General features: G+C 35.9%; 1 protein-coding gene across 3 annotated transcripts in view; it reads right to left on the reverse strand.

Annotated features, from left to right (window-relative positions):
* The window catches only part of LOC127987483 (E3 ubiquitin-protein ligase RNF123), a 129,198-nt gene that overhangs the window by 67,848 nt on the left and 38,103 nt on the right, over positions 1 to 23,247 (reverse strand). For all 3 annotated transcript variants that reach the window (XM_052589823.1, XM_052589822.1, XM_052589824.1), the window contains exons 32-35: positions 21,546 to 21,685; positions 18,193 to 18,381; positions 15,338 to 15,413; positions 13,786 to 13,870 (exon numbers count right to left, since the gene is read on the reverse strand). In XM_052589823.1, coding sequence (XP_052445783.1) covers positions 13,786 to 13,870; positions 15,338 to 15,413; positions 18,193 to 18,381; positions 21,546 to 21,685 — 490 coding nt within the window. The remainder of the gene's footprint in view (positions 1 to 13,785; positions 13,871 to 15,337; positions 15,414 to 18,192; positions 18,382 to 21,545; positions 21,686 to 23,247) is intronic.

Genomic DNA, 23,247 nt, shown 5'->3' on the forward strand with positions numbered 1-23,247 from the left:
CTGATTCAAACAGCACTGGTCTAGTTTGGTCACGCTGCCACACTTCTACATGAATTTGTACAAACAGTGTGGACAGCGCTGAAACTATCCTGCAGGAATCCTGAACGTGAGTCAGTGCACATACGTAATACAACGGCTGAGTTACAGCACGACTCGTGTCAAAGCTTTGATGTCTGACTCAATACTTGTCAGTTTGAGACCGTAAGAGCCTCAACACCTATAGCCTACTGGATTTTTTTCCCCCTTCTATACAGAGTATATTTTATAAGTCTTTTTCTTTCATATTTTTAATCTATTTGTATTTATTTATTTACTTCTGATTTATACTACCAGTCAGACATTTGAAATAGTAATACAAGTCTAAAGCTTTATGGAAATAGTTTTTTTTTTTTTTTTTTTTTTTTATCTCACAAAGAATGCTATTATTATTTATTTTAGATACAGTACTAGCAATATTGTGAAATATTATTACAAGTGAAAAAAATAATAATAAAAAAACTGAACAAAGCAGTATTTTCAGCAACATTACTCCAGTCTTCAGTGTCACATGATCCTTCAGAAATCATTCTTATATATTGATTTGATGCTCAAAAAACATTTATAACACACAAAACAAAAGCAAATCAAAGCAAAATACACAAAACAAAATGAAAGCAAATCAAAGCAAAATACACAAAACAAAATGAAAGCAAATCAAAGCAAAACACACAAAAGAAAACAAAAAGTAAAAGCAAAGAAAAAAAATAAAATCAAAACAAAACAAAAATGTATGTAAGCAATGGCATGTTACATTAATAAAAAAAGTGAAAACATTTATAATGTTGCAAAGGATTTTTGCAAAAAAACCAAACAATTTGATTACAATAAATGCTGTTCTTTTGAATGTTCTATTTCTCAAAGGGCCCTAAAATGTGTGTAATATTAATAATAAGAACCATTATTAGTAACTGAACAATAATTGGCATATTATGACTTTTAAAGGATCATGTGACAAACATTTAATACATAAATGTAAAATGTATATGTATGTATGTGTGTGTATATATATATATATATATATATATATATATATATATATATATATATATATATATATATATATATATATATATATATATGTGTGTATATATATATATATATATATATATATATATATATATATATATATATATATATATATATATATATATACACACACACACATTATTCTCATTCATTATTGCTATATACAGTATATTATATATATAAATATAAATAATTGTAATAAACATTAAACAGTATGTGTTGTTTTAATGCATTAATTAATAATAAAACTAATAAAATGCTGAATAGTGAATGAAGATGTTGAAATACAGAAGTGAGCGTGAGGTTGAATGTGAAGCAGGGTGTGTAAAGAACGGTTCGGTGTGGCACTGAAGAAGAGTGTTTGGGACAGCAGGAAGAATCAATGCTGATGAATTGTCACTACAGTACAGATCAATCCTGAAAACTGCGTCAAACACGGTAAGATTTAAAAACTGCGGCAGTCGAGAATCATGACGAGGCCAAACCCCAACTAAACCATCACAGCTTCAGAATGTAATAACACAGAGGAGTACGCTAAAACTCCTCACCTCAGTTAGAGCGGTCACTAAATAGTGTAAATAATCTCATTTTATTTTAACCTGTAGTCATATTTTATATAAAAAAAAAGGCTTTATGGATGACAGGCTTGTTAGCAATGCAAAACGTAACAATGTCAGAGTTTTCAATGTCTTGTCTGAAATTAAGCATGATATGCGAGTCCATTTGAAATGTAATCAGTGCTGAAAGATTAGACTGAATCTGTCAACATTAAAAGCTTTTGAGATGAACCAGTCGAGCGCAGCAGAACTTCTGAGCTCTGCGCTGTCAAACCGATGGGATTGTTTTAAGATCTGAAGCTGCTTTGAATTATGTGCTGGCTTCTGAAGAGTTAATGTAAATGATCTTCTGAAAGCAGGAATATTAGGACTGACTTTGTGTTGTGACTCATATATTCTGAACTAAAGTGAAGTCAGAAGCTGCTCGGCGGGCTGCTGGCATCAGATCTAATAACAGTTTAGGTTATAAATAGTGACAATGTATTTGTAGTTAACAAATTAATTTACAATTATCTGCCTGAAAACTGTGTTAAATCAGTGTATCAGTAACAATTTAAGCTATTATTCATTTAGTCGAAAAGATCCGTACTGAATATAAAAATGAATCAATATGAAAGCAGCACAAATGAATGCAAATGTACTGAATGACTAGCATACTAAACACGGCATTTACATAATATAACTATTATCAGAGTACATGAAAAAAATAAAAACATGCAATCACTGCTTATGTTCAAAAAACAGATTTGCCATTGTAGCATATCTAAAAACATTGCATTATTATAGTAAAAAAATAGATAAATCTTGTATAAATCACTGTACATGTACAAAAAGCATGGTTTTGTCATAGTTAAAGGTCTATAGACATTGTTTTGACATGGCCCCAAAAAATAAAAAATGCTCTAATCACTGTATGTGTTCATAAAACTTAAAGGGGGGGGGGTGAAATGCTATTTCATGTATACTGAGTTTTTTACTCTGTTAAAGAGTTGGATTCCCATGTTAAACATGGACAAAGTTTAAAAAAATTTTTGTTTGTCTTCCGGTTTGTCACAAGTTTCGAAAAGTTTTTTTCGAGTATGGCTCTGTGTGACGTTAGATGGAGCGGAATTTCCTTATATGGGTCCTGAGGGCACGTCTGCCGGAAGAGCGCGCGCTCCCGTAGAGCAGAGCACTGAGAGCACAACAGACTTCACTGATCAGAGCGAGAGCGTCGCAAAATGTCACAAAAGAAGTGTGTTTTTGGTTGCCAGGACAAGACAACCCTGCACAGATTACCAAAAGAGAAACAGCATTAAGGGACCAGTGGATGGAGTTTATTTTTACAGAGCATCAACGGAGTTGTGCAAGTGTTTTTGTTTGTTCCCTGCATTTCGAAGATGCTTGTTCACAAGGCCCAGATTGACGACGGATTTGCGTATCGTTTATTTCTTAAGGATGATGCAATCCCAACGAAAAAGGGTCACGATCGTGTGTTGGAACCGCATGCTGTGAGTAAAACTGCTTCAAATATCTCTGCCTCCTTATTAGTGCGTCCGCCTCCCATGCCAAGACGCGGGTTCGAGCCCCGCTCGGAGCGAGTCGTTGCTGCTGCTGCTCCTGTCAGTTTCAGCCTCGGGATCTGATTCTGGATCATAAATAAACGGCTGAATCTGACTGTAAGCCATGGTTTGTTTTGGTTGGTTTTTCCTCACGGTAATGTCACAGCTTCCAAACGCTCTCAACGCAAAAGCCTACTGCCGCTCGTGATTCTTTAGCTCCGCCCACATGTCACGCCTCCAGTCTGTCGTGTTTTTCCTGGGAAAAATCGGTACAGACCATCTTTCTCTTATGAATATAATAAAACTAAATACTTTTTGGAGTTATGAAGGATGCAGTACTACTCTATAGGTACTCAAGATTAACAGGATATTGAGTGAAAACGAGCATTTCACCCCCCACCCCCCTTTAAATTTACTATGGTACCATGTATAAAAGCACTTTATCATTATGGTAAATAAAAAAAAATAAAAAAAACATGGTATAATCACTGTATATGTTCGTAAAGCATGAATTTACCATGGAACAATTTCTAAAAACATTTTATTATCATGGTAAATTAAATAAAAAATGGCATTATATAATTCATTAATAAAATAGACTTACCATGGTAAAAAAAAACAAAAAAAAACAAACAAAAAAAAAAACATGGTATTATAACTGTCAATAAAAAATTATAATTTAACCAAAATTAAAAAGCATAGATTTACTGTGGTAAAAAAGTTTGCTTTACCTTAATATATTGTTTTATCGTGGTAAATCTGAACAAAAAGAAAAAAAAAAACATGGCACATCCAGAAACAAAAGACAATATGGTACAAGTCCAAACCGGATGATATTACCATGATAGCATAGCATACAAAAAAACTCTGAGACTAAGTAAAAGAAATACCATGGTAAATCTGTTGGGCAGTGATTGAGTCGGTGGTCAGGAGGTTATCAGCACGTCCTGCTCCGGGTGTTGAAAAGACAGTGAGAGTGAAATGTTCCCCTCCTCCTCACAGTCCATTCCTTCCCCTAAAGCTGCTCAAGCCAATTACACTGTGTCACAATCTAATTAGTACAGCACTGCAAGCTGTATCTGATGGCTTTAAGCCAACAATAATGGAAGGAAATTATCTAAATTGATTTTTTTCTTCCACTAGAGATTGGGGAGGCGTATGTACTGTATGTGTTATCAGAACGAATGCATCACACTGACGCGGCAGCTCACTGGTGTTTTTATGCCAGTCAAACTGCACAGATCTCCAAGAGAACCTTCACAATTGAGTTTGAGGACACGTCCACCTATAAATAATAGTGATTCACCATTTTCATGCTGTTTTTAAGTCAGCAAAATGTAAGCAAAATGGCTAATAAAAGTTTCCAGCTGTTTTTACCAATTATTTTATATATTATACATAAGTAAATTACAAGATAACAGGATTTTTCTTGGGTAGAAATGTTAACCATTTAAAAATCACAATCAAAAGTGTTATTGTGATTTATAATGACTGAACACTGACTAGTGGATGCTCCAATTTATTCAATTTTAACATAACTGAAACATTCATATATATATATATATATATATATATATATATATATATATATATATATATATATATATATATATATATATATATATATATATATATATATATATATATATATATATATATATATATACACACAGTATTGTTCAAAATAATAGCAGTACAATGTTACTAACCAGAATAATCAAGGTTTTTAGTATATTTTTTATTGCTACGTGGCAAACAAGTTACCAGTAGGTTCAGTAGATTGTCAGAAAACAAACAAGACCCAGCATTCATGATATGCACGCTCTTAAGGCTGTGCAATTGGGCAATTAGTTGAAAGGGGTGTGTTCAAAAAAATAGCAGTGTCTACCTTTGACTGTACAAACTCAAAACTATTTTGTACAAACATTTTTTTTTCTGGGATTTAGCAATCCTGTGAATCACTAAACTAATATTTAGTTGTATGACCACAGTTTTTTAAAACTGCTTGACATCTGTGTGGCATGGAGTCAACCAACTTGTGGCACCTCTCAGCTGTTATTCCACTCCATGATTCTTTAACAACATTCCACAATTCATTCACATTTCTTGGCTTTGCTTCAGAAACAGCATTTTTGATATCACCCCACAAGTTCTCAATTGGATTAAGGTCTGGAGATTGGGCTGGCCACTCCATAACATTAATTTTGTTGGTTTGGAACCAAGACTTTGCCCGTTTACTAGTGTGTTTTGGGTCATTGTCTTGTTGAAACAACCATTTCAAGGGCATGTCCTCTTCAGCATAGGGCAACATGACCTCTTCAAGTATTTTAACATATGCAAACTGATCCATGATCCCTGGTATGCGATAAATAGGCCCAACACCATAGTAGGAGAAACATGCCCATATCATGATGCTTGCACCTCCATGCTTCACTGTCTTCACTGTGTACTGTGGCTTGAATTCAGAGTTTGGGGGTCGTCTCACAAACTGCCTGTGGCCCTTGGACCCAAAAAGAACAATTTTACTCTCATCAGTCCACAAAATGTTCCTCCATTTCTCTTTAGGCCAGTTGATGTGTTCTTTGGCAAATTGTAACCTCTTCTGCACATGCCTTTTTTTTAACAGAGGGACTTTGCGGGGGATTCTTGAAAATAGATTAGCTTCACACAGACGTCTTCTAACTGTCACAGTACTTACAGGTAACTCCAGACTGTCTTTGATCATCCTGGAGGTGATCATTGGCTGAGCCTTTGCCATTCTGGTTATTCTTCTATCCATTTTGATGGTTGTCTTCCGTTTTCTTCCACGTCTCTCTGGTTTTGCTCTCCATTTTAAGGCATTGGAGATCATTTTAGCTGAACAGCCTATCATTTTTTTCACCTCTTTATAGGTTTTCCCCTCTCTAATCAACTTTTTAATCAAAGTACGCTGTTCTTCTGAACAATGTCTTGAACGACCCATTTTCCTCAGCTTTCAAATGCATGTTCAACAAGTGTTGGCTTCATCCTTAAATAGGGGCCACCTGATTCACACCTGTTTCTTCACAAAATTGATGACCTCAGTGATTGAATGCCACACTGCTATTTTTTTGAACACACCCCTTTCAACTAATTCAACTAATTGCCCAATTGCACAGCCTTAAGAGCGTGCATATCATGAATGCTGGGTCTCATTTGTTTTCTGAGAATCTACTGAACCTACTGGTAACTTGTTTGCCACGTAGCAATAAAAAAATATACGAAAAACCTTGATTATTCTGGTTAGTCACATTGTACTGCTATTATTTTGAACAATACTGTATATATATATATATATATATATATATATATATATATATATATATATATATATATATATATATATATATATATAGTGTTTTTGTATTAATTTTTTTTTTTTTCGTAATTTCATTGCAATCGCTAATCCATTCTGTAAAGTTGCAATATTTTTTGGACGATTTTTTTTTTCATTTTGCGTAACTACGTTACATAATGAATTCTGACATAAACATCTCATTCTGTACGGTCTATCAAACTTTGTTAAAAGAAAATCAATATAGCCATTTGGTTCATTATCTTCTCAAATAACAAATACCCTAAGTAAGTAACTAAAGCACAAGTGTTGTCTAAGGAAAACCTTTTTGGCTTTGTTTCTTCTGTTGCACCAGCTGCAGAGAAGAACATGTCTGACACTTCGGTTAATGGAGGGTGACGCCAGTGTTATTGCTGCTTTGCTTTGTCCCCTCTTAGCTTTTGTCAGTGGGCTAAAGGAGAAATGGGCTAATTAAAAAGTGGCAAAATGACACAGTTTTGGCTCCGCTTCATAAAGCCCTGCATATGAACGAGCCGCTAACGAATGCGTGCTCGATACAAGACTGTCAAAACAAACACATATTTGGCTAATGCCTTTTTATCTGTCATGTGCTTTATTTTCAGGCTTAATATTAGATTCAGATTATGGGTATTTCAATTTATTAGTAGCTCAATTAATGGTGTAGGACTTATGCTAAAAAAAAATTTTTGGGATACAATACCATGTTAGTATCATGCTAATAACAAGGTTTGGGTTATATCAGACTAATATGATGTTCCCTGAAGTAACTTGGGCTAATATGCAAGTACGATGGTATATAAACGATCACTTAGCTTTTTATGAGTTATATTTGCACAAAATGTGAACATATGCTAGACGCAAATATTTGACCATTGTTACTCGTACATTATTATGGAAGCTTGTTTCTGCTACAGGATAAAAAGTATGCAATTATGACTTTTTACCTCACAATTCAGACTTTGTTTCTTGTTATTCTGAATTTATATATCACAATCCTTAAATGCAAAGTCAAAATAAAATTAAAAATTGCTAAATGTTAACCATGATAACACTAGATATCATATATATAAACTGTGAACTCTTTAAAATATAACACACAGAAACAAATTTTAGGCTAACTTAGTGATGGCTAACCTTTGCCAAAGTATGTTAAGACCAGATATCAATATTGCATAATTCTTCTTCGCAATAACGCATCAATATTTCTATGAACATTTACATAATCAGTCACAATTTAAACTGTTTCATTAAAGAAAATAAAAATCTGTGCGTAATATCAAAGAAACTAAAATAAAGTTTTGGTAATTTAATTTTGGTAACTGGTAATTCAACAAGTCTACTGTTTAGGGTGTCGGGTTCACAGGTGCTAAAATTATTTAGTAACGAGATGCCTTGCGTAATTTTAGCCTAAAAATTATTGTAAAAGTATTGCTACTTTAGCATGATTTCTGGTCATAATAAAGTGACACACAGCTGTCATGTTAACTTCTTGTAGCTTATCCACATTATGCGCACAAAATAGACACTATACGGAAACATAATCGGCATAGCACTATTTGAAAAAATTAACGAGAACTTGTTAATAGTGTCTCATGTTTTTCAATGCAAAACAAAAACAACCTTACATCACATTTTCTTAATACATTTAATTTCCAGTTCTACACGTGACAAAAAACATCAATATTCACCATGGTTTTATCATCTTATAACGTTACTTCAGTACAGCCAAAAACTTTTAGAAAACGGTATCAGTTTAGCCCTAGTTGAAGAACTTGGACTGACCTCCACCTCTGAACAATACTGCAGCGGTCCATCTACATTATGCTTATGGGGGTGGACAGAAGATGATCTCAGAGAAGTGATTCACATTGGGGAGATTATTAAGAAAGGTCTTAATGGACCTTCGGGGGACATTTATCCCAAAGACCAAGGTCAAAGCCAAGGTAACCACCATTGCTCTTTTAGTTAAGTGCCCTGGGATGTTTTATGACCTCAAAAGAACAGTTTTAAGTGACCTCTATAGGACAGGATACAATGAGGAGCTCATTAGTGCAATTATATTCGATGAACGAGACTGACATTTCATCATCGACCATAATTTTAATCGCTTTTTAACTCCAAGATGATGAGCAGCACTGGAGAACAACTCAAACCCCTCAGGAGGTCAAATGTTGGAGTCCACTGACTTTCAGTGTATGCACAAAAGGCATTTCTCAATACACCTATGAGTCACATTGGATTGTTATTTGGTGAGGCTCGATGTGGTTTGTACACTAAAAGCTATAGGACGGCTATATCGACCACACCCGAAGAACTTGGCTGAGGTCCCACAATGCTCTTTGGTTCCTGTGGAGAATTGCAGACAGTCTGGAGGAGTAGACAGGATATGAGAAAAGCTAATTGGACATGAATTAAGGATCCCAGTTGCTAAGAGAACTGACCTCACTGTAAAGGCTCATAATGAGAGCATCAAGGCTGGACTTTGCCAAAACTGGCACTGTTATACACAGGATCTAACATGTGTTTCCTATCTCCCTTACAGTCACGCATTAATGGTCACTTCATTACACTGATATTATATTGAAAGTGTCCAGCAGACAAATCACAATCACAATGATGGCCAATGTTAATTGTCAATCTGATGTCATTCCAGCATTAAATACATGTCTGACAGCATATACAATATAATGTATAATAGCATCCCAATTTGCTAGCCAGCTATAAATGACCTAGGGCCCTATCTTGCACCCAGCGCAATTGACTTTGTACACCGACGCATGTGTCATTCCTATTTTGCACCCGCGCAAAGCACGCTTTTCCCTCCACAGAAGCACGTCGCTAAACTAGTGAATGAACTTGCGCTCCCTGGGCGGTTCAGCGCAAAAAAGGAGGCGTGTTCCGGCGCAAACAATCCCTGGTGCTATTTTGATGTTCCATTAAACAATTGCGCCACTGACCAGAAAAAACCTAGTCTAAAGTCAGTGGCGCGTTGCGCGTTGTTCATTCTGCTATTTTAAGGGCGCATGCTTGACCATAATGTATAGCGTGCACAACGCGCATACACTTTGTTCATGTAATCCACACAGATGCAACAGTTATTTTTGCAAATCATAAATTGTTACACTTAAAAAAAATATTAACACATGAGATGACGGAAATCATTGTGGTGTGCCACGAAGATGTGAAAAAATAAATCTAGCTTACAAATTATTCAGGCTAATTGTAGTAATTAAGGATCAGACCTGTTTGAGGTCATATATGTATAAGGACATCTGACAAATTGGTTTGTCCGTCAAGAACCAGGAAAAAAAAAAATCGATGAAACAATTGTGGCTATTTCCTCCCACGCCTGTTTAACCGACGCTATTTTGGTGGGTTTCTCCCATCCCCATACAACACAACTTCTCTGTCTTTCACTGCTCTTACAAGAACATCAGTCTCCTCGGCTGTGAACCGCTCCTGCCGTGCGCCTGGTAAATACGCCATAATAATAGCAATCCATAATGGAACTTGCGCACCTGCTTTTAAAGGGAATGTTGGATGACGCTCTGATTGGTTTATTTCACGTTACGCCCAAACCACACCTATGAATAATGAAGCTACTTCAGACCAACCCATTTTAGATTTGCGCCGGGCGCAAGAGCCATTTATCCCGCCGGGAAAATAGCAACAGCGCCGAGACCCGCCCACAAACTTACTTGCGCTTCGCGCTTTGACACTTGCGTTTCAGATCGTTAAAATAGGGCCCCTAGAGTTAAAGAGTTGTATTAGTTAATAGAAAAAAAAGTTTATTCTGATATTAAATCGAGATTATTATGTTCTAATTCTTATTACTATTCGATTATAATAAAATGTTTTTTTTTTCTTATGAAATGTTTGCTCTGATTATTGCATTTTATTTTAGTTATTATTATATTCTGATGATTGCTTTTGCATTCCAGTTATTACTAAATGTTTATTCTGATTATGTAATTTTAATTATAAAATGTATCTTTGAATAATTTTAATTATTATTATGACTATTATATATGTAATATTTACTTAATTCTACATATGTTTAAATGCATATTTTGATTATAATCAGAATATTAGTAAACGTTTATACAAATTATTATTAGATTTTATTTATTTTTTAAATCAAGGGTCTCATGGTAATTTTACTATGTTTTTAGAGTTAAAGCACACCTCATATAAATAATAAAATCATTAATAATGCACAGCCTTGTGTGGCTAATTGCTTCATTTAAGAGGACTATGTCAACATCTGAAAAGTGATACAAGCATTAAAAAGGTTTTCCTCTGAAATTATCCATTCTTTAGAGATGGGACCATGAGGAAATACAACATATAAAAGTCCAGCTTTTAACGTATGAATCAAACACTGCAAATACTAATGAAGCTCAAGCTGCAGAGAACTCCACACTAAATAAACGGCGAGATGTTCAGGGACAAGTAACCTTAAGTCATTCCGGATGGTTGCTTTTAATTTCAAGCTTGATTTTCTATGCTTGAAATCAAATTTGTGGACCGAATAAATAAATAAATAAATCTAAATTGCACACCTGCATATCAAAACATTCAAGACATGCATACAAATGAAGTAAATTGGCTCAGTCCACATTTTTAAGTTGAATGTTTCAATAAGAGAGAATGAAGTACCATGACAACAGCGCACACCCCGATCCAGAGCAGATTTCTGGAGGAAAGCAGGAAGAGGGAAGGTGCCAGGTGTCACACCAATTATTTTCTCATTAGCGAATTTGGGCCTGACATTATATGCCAAATTTAGCAGCGGTTCAGTTTGCTCCCCATTTACCATCTGATGATAGCAGAGGTGTTACAGAGGCAATTATCTACCCTAGTTTAGTTAAATATATAAATAAATAAAATAATATCCAATAATACAGATAACATCTTATACTTTAGTAACTATTATACATGCAGATTTCGTGACACTTTCTGTGATGAGTAACAAAACTAAACAAAAAGCAAAGAAGCAAGAAATGGAAAAGATGAGGAATATATTTCTTAACAGTCCTTAATTGCAACAAAACAAAAAGCTACACACACACACAACAAAGCAACAAAACAATGCAACTAAAAACAAAAAGCAACAAAACAAAAAAAGTAGAGCAACAAAACAAACAATGCAACAAAAACAAAACGATACAACAAAAAAAGTCAAAATAACAACAAACAAAGGAAGGAAGTAACAGAATTATACATAAAAAAAAAAAAACTGAATGAAAAACAAAGCAAGAAAACAATGTTTGAGAAAGGCAAGTAATTTTACAATATTTGGTCCAAATAAAAATAAATAAATAACTGGTAAGAAACAATATTTGACGTACTGTAAATACATCAAACTAAAGTAATATTTTTGCTTAATGTTCTTTTTTAAAGAGTTGTGTGAATGCATTAAAACCAAACAAGTGAGTCATTAAACTGATTCAAAGTGGGTTTTTTTCTCACTCATTCATCACAACTGCTCCCAAAACTAGGTTTTCTTGCTTAAATCAATCTAAAAGGCCATAAAACTATCCCGATTGTAATGCTATATATCTGAACATATGATATCTCCCAACAAACATGATTATCGAGGAACTGTCTGGCTTTCAAGTCGGAACAAACCATTAGCGAGTCGAGAACGAGTCAAATGAAAACCTACAGACATGCAAAGCAACGAGGACAGATGTTATTCACCTTAGCTTTTACCCGAGGTGTTATTCGAGTGCGTAAAGGTCATCTTCTCACGACACGATCTCTGGTGTTCACCTGTAAACAGAAGTGACCTGACAAACTCCATGTCTGTGTCCAGGGCGTGTACAGGCTCAGCGCGACCTTATCAAACGAGCAGAAGAAGCCCAGTGACATTCAAAGAGAAAGGTCAGGTCTTATGGCAGCACGTGGAGAGAGGAGCTAGGCCATCCCCAGAAGATAAGAGCACCACAGCATTCTGGGTAATCGGTGCGGTTGCTGTGCGCAACAGCAGAAAAACTGCCTGAATATCTGTTAAGATTGATCTTACATAATTCACTAACATTTACAATTAAGGTTCATATCAAATCAAGAAATCAATTGTATACCAGTAAACCCTCACTCAGGTTTCTTTCGGATGCTGTCCACACTATTTCTAAAGCATTGACTCATTCAGGATCACACACATTAAACAGATGTTCCCTCTCAATCCTGTGAAGTGTTGAACATCTGCTCAGCGCTCACACTAGTCCACATGGCTTCGACGATCGAGAGCCGTCTATCTATCAGGGTTATCCAGGAATCAGGTCTCAGATTGAGGCATTATTCTTCCAGAGATTCGTTTCTGAACTCATCGGTGCGTCTCAAAGCAGTGATCATCACTGGACACAGGCTTGATAAAGTACAAGAGGGATAGCAATCATGCTATTGTGTTGATTTGCTGCTCAGTACATATTTATTATTATTATTATCAGTGTTGAAAACGGTTGTGCAGCTTAATATTTGTGCGGAAACCATGATGCATTTTTTGTGTATTCTTCATTTGCTGCATTTATTTGGAGTTGTAACATTATACATGGCTTTCGTTCACTTCTGATGTGCGTCTTTGCTGATTAAGAGTGTTCATGTTGCATGGTAGAGTCCTGTTCATTTGTAAATATCTTCAAAAATGATAAAGACTAAATGACTTGTACAACGGCAAGAACCAAACTGCCACAAAGCTACAGCTAGAGTAGAAACAGAGTAAAAAATAAATGAAAATAAAACACTGGTGAGAGCTGGAGACCCTGTTTGTCCTTTCTTTGCTCTCTCACAAGTCTCATTTCTTTCATCAGGAGCTGGTGATTAGATTTCCCCTCCCCACAGGACAGGTTCTGTTCTGGATCCCGTTGCTCTGACCCTCGTCTCGTCCCACAGACACACCACAGGGACGCAGCGGCTGTCAGGCTCCCCTCGGGCAGCGGAGCATGCAATTAACTCCGACCAAAGTCACACGGCACTCACGCCAACACACACAAACCTCCGCCGTGTGCCCATTTCCTCAGAACAAATGTGCTCTTTGAAAAGGAAAATGCCTCTTGAACCAGAAACAGAAGTCGAGGAGTCCCGCTGACCGCAGACAGACAGAATCAAGGAAAACCGAAGCTGGGTTTGTGCGAAACTATGACGCAGAGCTGGGACGTGTGATCGTAATTTAACTTAATGCACATTTTCTCAGTCTACGTCAGTAATTCGGCCCGGGTACACGCAGAAATGTGGAAATCCCATTATACAGAGAGGAGAATAATGAAACGCAGAGCCGTAAACTCACCCTTGTTTATCAGAGTCGACCAGAATTCGCACCAATATCCCTGTAACAGCCACCAGGATGGGGTAGTGATCCACACTCTCCAGACCTACCAACACAACAAAACAAAACACGGTCAGATTATCACTTTCCGCTTTTTACTTTATAATAATAATACTTTTTTTTTATGTTGTTGTTTAAAATGCATGATATACAGCTACTGTGACTGTAAGTAAAATAAATAAATAGATAAATAAATAAACTGAATTTATGTGTGTGTGTGTACAAACACAATATACAACGCACAATTTAACTTATAAAATTGCGTGTGTGTGTGTGTGTGTGTGTGACTATAGTTAATACTATTGTTTTTATTACTACTAATAATAAATGTCTAAATAAGAAACATTCATGAAAAGTAGATGTTTAATTACACATATATTTGTATAATGTAACAACACAACACAAAAATATTTTTAATAGTTTACAATTATTTTAAATATTTTTGACAATGGAAAATTATAAAAAGAGTATTCCAATGTTATATATTTCTGACAAATTTATACACAATGTTTTTTGGTCAAATAAGGGTCTGACCTCATTTTGTTAGGAAGAGAATGACTCTCCAAAAAAAGATGTCCAATTTCAGATTTGGATAATATTCTTTCTACGAAGACATTTTCTGAAGCACAGGTCAAAGGAGTTCAAGCAGTAGTACTCTTGCTGGAAATACACAAAGTTTGTCTAACGCTGCTTCGCGTTGACTTTTTTCCAAGGACACCGTAATACTTTCATAACAAATTTGTTCTGAATTCCACTGATGTACCATCAAATACCTCCCAAAAAATAATAAAAAATGAATATGTCTGATAAACTCATCAAGTGGTGAATAAACTAAATCTGCTGAAGCCACTTGAGAGGAACTGAAGGTCACAGAATCTGAGACCAAAGAGACCTGGGTCACTACATGTCACCTATAAACAACTTTAAAAAGCACTAGAGGTCAGGCTTTTCTGTGTGTCCTTCTAGTTGTGAAGTTCAGGCTAACAACATGACCCAACCTCATTCATAATAAATCCATCGTTCTGCAATGTCAAGGCTGAAAAATTGTCCTGATGACAGTCTCAGTATCCTTCTGAATTGGATTACGCTTTCATACTAACTCGCCGTGTAATCTTTTGACCTGTTCTTCTCATATCGTTCCCTGAGTGTACAGCATGACTTTCCAAACTTTGGAAAGAGTTTCAGAGGTGATGTCAAGAACGTCACAAAATTCATATCAAATTACTTTTTATTTGTTCTGGGACTTCAAACGAGGTGCTATAAAAGACACATGTGAAAAGTCTAATGTTAGGTTACAGCAAACCATGTTTCAGCTCACGGGGGACGTGATCAACGGCGAACCCGAAATACCTGAGAGGTTTAAATTCAGCACAGCACACCAAGCACTTCAGAAATATAATTGCATTCAAGTGCATCCTCAAGTGTGTGCTAAAGCGTGCGGTTCATGTTCAATGCTTCTATTTGCATTCATTTCAGATTAGTTTTGCATAAGAAGGAAATTGAAGAGAATTACCTGGGAGGCGCAAGTTGACCACCCTGTCGAAGAGGTTTCGTTCTGCCGTGACTCGATTTAACACCTGGTTCAGGAGCTACACAAAGACAATAAGATACAAATGGCAAACCTGAACTTAGTATAAAAAATAAGAATAAAAAACAAACCAGAGATGAAAATGATATTAAAATCAAAGGAAATGTTAACTAAAAGAAACAAGGGGAAAGACTAAAAAACACTGAAAACAAACAAAGGAAAACACAAAACAGGACAGAAACAACGACACACAACAAAAACATAACATTATATTGCAAACGAACCAAAACAAAACAAAAACACAAAAACAAACAAAAAAGGTATGCAAGCAAAACAAATAAAAACATTATTTAAATAATAATAATAATATTAATAATAATAATAATAATAATAATAAAAATAATAATAATACAAATAAATAATAATAATAATAATAATAATAATAGGCAAAGTACCCTATATTAAAAACTTAACTGATATTTGAAGAATGTCTTTATAAAAAAAGTAAAAGGGGTCCAAAATAACAGAACAATGGACCACACTGACTTTTTACTGTATGGAGAAAAAAACAAAAAAAAAAAAATCTTATTTTGAAAAAAAAAAAAAAAAACCAACAACAGTTTGTTTTGTTTTGGGCGGGGGGTGTTTAACATGAACAGATGTAACCTGCTTCGGTCTGAAAATGCTTCAATGAGCAAATCAAACACATCTGGTCATAAATCAAAGTGGCCATACTGCAATAATTATTACCATCGCTCCTTTATCATGTCACTTGGACTCAGCATCATGCACCCGGGAATTTAATGCAGAGGTACCAAGCTGTCAGGTGTCAATTATAGCCGTTTACTATATTGAGTCGCATGTAATTGTATTCAAAGATAGGATAAATCCTTCAGGGACAGGACTCAATGTAAATGGGTAATTATGCATGAGGTGGAGGTTCTGCTCCTCCAGGAGGACGTGAGGAGTCCTGCTGTGCTCACAGGTGTGTTTCAGTTAAAGCCTGATTACAAGCCGCAGGTGAATGAACGCTCTGCTGGGAACAGAGCCCACGTAAACACGGAGGAAAAACCCACCACAAAACCCACTTTCAAAGCCTTCTCCTCCGTAATTGAGGCCTTGAAAACATGCAGGAGCCCATCCGCTCCTCATTTGCATGGCCCTTTCCATGAATAGAGAGTGCAAAATAGCTTCTGAAAATGAAAAATGGGGCTACGTAACCTTTTGAAAACAGCAAAAAAGTTGAATGATAACTTCAGGACTCAAGGACAATTAATAAAAGGAATTATTTTTCAATCCTGTTACCAATGTGCAAAATAATGAATACAGTTTAAAACCCTTATTTATTTACAATTTCATATTTCTTTGCAGTAAGATTGAAATATGTAATCAAAATAAAAACAAATATATAAAAAACAAATGCTACATAAAAATGGGTAACAGGGTTGATTAAACTGCAAATTTTGCCTATTCTGAACAGTCAAAATAAAACTATAATTATTTGTCTTTGTACAATTATAATATTTCTTTTTTTTTACTAAATTCTGATTAAAACCCAGTTTTTTTTGTGATTTCGTAATTTCTGAGCTATAATCATTACATACACATCAGATAAAAATAAACAATATTAAATCTGTTTTATATACCTACATCGCTTGTCTTTTTTTTATTTTTTTTATTAGATATTAAATTACAATATTAAATTATATTTAGGGGGGGAAATATCCCAGAACAGTTAACAGTGTTGCAAAAACTGCAGATTTAACCTTAAAAACAACCGTCAGTCAATAGTATCTAGCTAATTTTGCACCCATTGTTACTTTTTATTTATTCATAAAGTTATACATTCAGTAAAAAAAAAAAAAAAAAAAAAAAAAAAAAGGAATACATAAATAAATATGAGATTTGTGCATTTAATTGTTTTAAGTGATGGGAGACTTGGGTGTACCCCATTTGTGGAAAGCACCACATGCATCATCCATAAACAAACACTCATAAAATAATAAATAATAAAACTCACAAATAATAATAAAAAAATAAAAGCAAATGGAGTAAAAAAAAAAACATAAAATGGCTTTCTTCCTTTTTTCTAGTAATGGCCACATCACCCTTGTAAGAACTATAATGGTTGGACAAAATGACTTCATGCATGGATCAATAAACCCCAACCATTAGCTTCCACCCAGTACAAATTCATTGTGCTGCTAAGATGTGATCAACTCGCTATACTCTCCAATTTAATAACATTTTTTTTTTGGGGGGGGGTTCACAAAGAATGAATTGTGCCCATTGATAGTCTTGTTTTTCACACAATGTCTATTTCTAAAGTCCCCGATTCACTAAAAGGATAAATGTACAATGCAAAAATTGACAAAAAAAAAAAAAAATCAGTTAAATTAAACAGTAGCTTTAATTTATTAAACAAACAAAAGCAAGTAATAAAACCAATGGAACGTAATAAAATAACGCAGGACTGTACGGGAAGGTCCTGACATATATTTCGATGTCTACGTACTACACTGTCCTCTTATTTCAAAAAAAGAGATTAGTTTTTGCATGTTATGACCCTATTTTGAAGAAGGTTCATCCATTTTCTCAGTGTTGTTAATAATTTAGGTTTTGAAAAAGTGAGAGAGCCGTGCACACTGCAAGAGTCTGAGAAAATAAACAGAAAAGTTTAATAGCAAATAGCTTCAAACAGGATCATTAACTCTTCTAAACTGCTTTTGTGAAGTGTTAATGGTGAGCATACATTTCATTTTATTCACTTTGCACTTGGAAGTTTTTAAAGTTTTAGAACAACAGTTTCGGAACGCATCCCAGCTGTCAATCACGCTCACCTGAGCCAATCGGCGCAGCAGCAGCTCGGCCGAGGGGCGGGTCCAGTCCAGGAATATTTCTGGTACTAGAGTGATGGTCATCTCCAGGACCCGTAACAGACTGACAGACAGGTCAAAACAGGTCGCGCACACTTTTAACTGCCGCGTGTCCACGAAATTCCTCTCAGGCCGCTCAGCTGCCTGCTGGATCTGACGGGAAAGACATGAAGAGATCATATTGGAGACACAGGGAGGTCAAAAAATATATTATGCAACTGCTGATACAGGGATGTATGTCTTGTTGCATGGAATGAGGTAAAATAAGACAATGACAGTCAAATTATTCATATTCATATTAGAGTAACAGCAATAAGTTAAATATAAACTCATGGGCTTTTATGAATTAGACAAAGGACCCAGAATACTCCAGCAACCAACCTGCAACCCCCCAGAAGACCCTAATAACTCTGTGGAAACATGCCAAGAACCACTCAGAATGACTCAGCAATTGCATAAGTAGGGTTGAGCAATCTAGCTAAAAAAAAAACAAACAAAAAAAAAATGTATTAAGGTCATCAATATTTGCTGACTTTTTTTATAACCTCTTTAAACAACGACCAATAAAAAAAGTTTAACTTTAACCACTGTACGCACTGCACTCTATGCATGTGGGTGTTAACATAAATAACAGCGCCATGTGCATGCATTGTTAACATGAAGCAGAAGTCGTGATACTCTCTGGTGACGGGACAAGGAGAATTGTCGAATAAAGTCGTTATGTTTTTACCGATATGAGTAATTTGCCGAATTCCTCTAATACTTTAAATGATAAAATGCAGCAGTGGCGCATCTCGTGGCGCATCTCGTGGCGCATCTCGTGGCGCATCTCGTGGCTTCAACTGGATAAACTGGATTTTTTTTCATTTAAATTTGAATAAATTCCATTTTAAATCACAATCTCCTCATCGCAAGCAGACAAGGCACTTATTTCAGCCTTCCTGCGTTCTGATGTCACAACTTCCAGGCTCTCTTATTGTCACTAATAGCACGCTCTTTTTTTAATGAAGTTTTTAGGTGAATTATTGTGCACTATATTATGGATTTTTTTCTATCATAATCAATGTAGATTACGATAAATACTGATACCGCTTTATCACCAAGCCTAATAGCAAAAACATTTTATCATTCAGTTCATTAGGTAAAAAACATTTATATTTAGTGCACTTTTATTAAGAGTCTTGATGCTTAGACATTCTAATAAGTCTTTTCTACAGCTACACTTCATTTAAATGTAGTGCTCACTGAAACGGAGGCCGTAAACACATCAAAAACTGCCCTGGAGACCAGTGCCCTCCTAATTCCTGGATCATCACAGATGAAAGGCGCTCCTAAGAGCCAGCCAAACCTCCAGGCAAAGTAGCATACGAATCAAAGTCCAATCTGCAATGAGCAGAATTTCAGCGCCTCGGCTCTCCTGAAAGACATCGATTTAAAAGTAGAGGAGAAAGCCTAGCGAGAAAGTGCTTTTACGTCTGAGGTTTAATTCTCCACCATTACAGACCAGGCGGGTTTTTCTTTCTTCTGTATCTTCCCCCTGAGACTGCAAAGCCTGCGTTTAGTAATGACCCTACCACGGGAGGGGCGGGTGCGCTACTCTTCCCAAAAGGTTGTTTCCATGGTGTCCAAATTATCAAATTAGTCTGCGGCTGAATGAGGTTGATAACAGGGTGAACTGAGCACAAAGTAAACTAAAGGAAAGGCCAGTGCTTGAAAGGCAGCAAAAGAAAGTAGTTAAAAAGTTTCAGTTGACAGCTCTAATGAATTGCACGTTTTTTGCTGAAATCAAATCACTATTAATCTTACCTAACGTTAAAGTTTTTTTATATACTTTTATATTGTTTTTTTTTTTTTTCTGTCATATGCACATAAACTGACAGTCACCACTTATAAGCTACTACTGAATATTGTAGAAACTCAATTTTCTGTAAAGTTACTTTCCAATGATCTGTATCATAAAAAAACGTTATTAATGAACCGACATCAGTGTATTCTTTAATATATTTGTTTAGTGAATATCACTGATACCAATACTGATGTCTCTAGGAAATTGACCATTGATTATAGCCATCAACATTACATTAAGTCTATAAATGAGACCTATAAATTTTAACATGTATTAGACTTTCAAAAAATAACAATCTTGAATCTCAAAATCTTCACATAAACCCAATTTAAATCGATGGTGGTATAATAAATGACTGACATATGTTGTTCTACTGAAGCTCCTGGTCACATGTACTGTTTCCGCGCTCATTTGACTAGCGACTGGCGCCGAGATTAAGTCAAGTACGCGTCTGAAAAGTATCCTGTTTGATGTGCTTGTAAAGACGTTCTGCATCTAAAAAAAAACAAAAAAAACAATTGTCGTCAAGAAAAAAAAAAAAAAAAAAGAGACAGAAGCAGAAGTTGCGAGTGAGTGAACCCTAGCTCCGCCTCTATATTAACTGCGTAAAATATTTGAAATGCGATCAAAGTGAATGGCAATTGTAATTGCATTTGCTAACGCGCTAATTTTAACAGCTCTACTTTCAAGTCGTGTTACGCTTTAGGATTTCGTTATACATAAATCAAAAGCAAGCTGTGTCTGTATTTTCACTACGAACATGAAAAAGACGGCTTTGTTGATGAAAGGCATACTATCACTTTAATTGTATAAATGTTTACTTACTTAAAAGTAATTGCCTAACAGCACCCTAGAAACCATCCAGTAATCAAAAACAACCTAACAGGCACTTAACATCTTTTTAACAAATCTCCACCACCATTCAACCCACCAACAACCAGTCAGAACACCTTAACTATGCCTTAGCAACCACCTAGAACACTCAAATCACTGCCTAGCAACACTCCAGTATCACCCTGGAACACCATAAGAACCACAGTTCTAAAACCACACTTCTAGCCATCCAGAACACCCAAAAAAAGTGAATTGGCAAGCACCACTCCCATTTGTTCAAAATCTGCAGAAGTCTAGTTATTAGGCACTTCTTATCGAAACTATCAAACACATCTAATGATGTATATTTCAAAGAGTAAGTAACTTGAACTGTGCAAAGATTCATTTTACACTGAAAAAGCAAGATGATTTGAGTTAATTCAGTTCAAATATGAAGTGGCAGTCGTGATTACACAGTCATGGTGAATAACTCTCAGGCTCTGATTGAGTTAGAGGAAAGCTACAGTGTTACAGGGCTGATCAGTGGAGCAGAGATTCAAGTTTTGGTCAAAAAGAAAACCTGTTTACCTCAGTGTGTTGAAGCTGATTTTGAGGTGAGACTTACCGTTTGTCTGGCATGAAGGAATAAGCTTCTTACCTCCTGTATCATGCCGATGAATTCAGAGAAGGCCCAGTTGAGCTGGTTTAAGACGCTGTTGAGGAAACTGGCAGCCATGTCTTTGTCTTGACTAAGGAGTTCAGCCATATGTCTCTGCAGCAGTAGTGATGGACAGGGCTCTGTAGAGAAAAGCACATTCATTCAGCAAGTCTATGATTTAAATCATGAGTATAACACAAATTACAATAGTCAAAGTCAAAGTCAGCTTTTTTCAATAGCAAACTATGGGTAGTTGTCTGTCTCTGAATAAGATCAATCTACCCACACTGCTCAAACCAACCTTTCCTGTAGTTTAGGATTTAAAGTGCTCCAAGTCTGATTCTTGGTAAGTTATAAAACCAGACATCACTTATGTGGCAGGCTGAGCAGAGGTGTTCATTCAAAATGATTTGCAAATATAAAAAAGGGGAATCAAGTGCCCCTAGGAGAAGGAGGTTGAACTGAAAGGAGATTTTAAAGAATCTCGTTCAAAGCACAGAAAGGTAGTAAGGACGTTGTTAAAATAGTCCATGTGACATCAGTGGTTCAACCGCAATGTTATGAAGCTACGAAAATACATGTACTCATTGACGTATGAGAGGGAAAACAATCAGATCTGAACATTGCGTGCGAACAGAATGACGACGTCAAATAACAAAATAATGAAACGACAAAACATGGGGCTGATGGGAAACCAACTCCCCGTCCCCTAGCCGTTCTATTAGTGTTATCTGACCAGGTCTGGAGAACACAGAAAGAGCACTCTCTCTCATTACATGCACACAAAGAGGACTCTGGGTAATTTAATACCTTATCTGGAAAAGCACAGTGATCGCAAACACGCTAAAAGCCTCGGAGTGTTAGAAGCAAGAGCAAGCAACGGCAATAAAGCTCTAAATAAAGCTAGTCATTAGACACTGAGGTGCAGGTCTCTGATAGAGATGCAACCCTTTATGTTTAATTAGATGAAGTCCGTGTGAGTGGCAGCTTGGAAAATAAGGGTTGGTGGCAATAAGCGATGAATAAACATAGAACGGAGAGCCATAAGAGAGACCAAGTAGCAGGCAACTATATTTCAGAAGTCCAGGCGTTGAGAGGCAAGCAATCACTCTCTTACTGCAGAGTCAATTCCCTTTTAAATTGCTTGAAGGTAGGATCCGATAAACAAAATGGATAGGAACACCCCTTTAGAAGATTCATTCACCTGCACATCAATCTAAGCCTGCATTGATTTTTTCCCTCCAAGACACCGATAAGGATCAATTTTGCAGGATATCATGGCCGCTCTTTTCCATGCAATAACAATCGTGGACTGGAAGTTTCAGGCTTAAAAAAAAAGATCAAGAGCTACCATAAAAGTAGTCGACTTGTGTGCTTCAAGTCTTCTGAAATGATAGCTTTGGCTGAGGAACACACTGAATTAAAGCTGCAGTCTGTAACTTTTGACGCTCGAGCAGTTAATAAACAGAACTGCTTGCATCTTGCGGAAGAACATTGTAGCCGGAACTACTTCTCTCTGTTTATGTCTATGAAGAATCACAAAGGTACTGGGTTACTCCACCGCGGTACCCCCGAAGCAATCTAAAATAGTCCGAATATAAACACTTATTATAGGTGCACCCTAGTGATTCAGGACAAGTTAAAAACACATTTTGGAAAATGGATTCATGGTGTACTCGCTTATGTTCATTTTTCTACATTT

The sequence above is a fragment of the Carassius gibelio genome, chromosome B22 (assembly GCF_023724105.1).
Source record: "Carassius gibelio isolate Cgi1373 ecotype wild population from Czech Republic chromosome B22, carGib1.2-hapl.c, whole genome shotgun sequence".
Lineage (NCBI taxonomy): Eukaryota > Metazoa > Chordata > Actinopteri > Cypriniformes > Cyprinidae > Carassius > Carassius gibelio.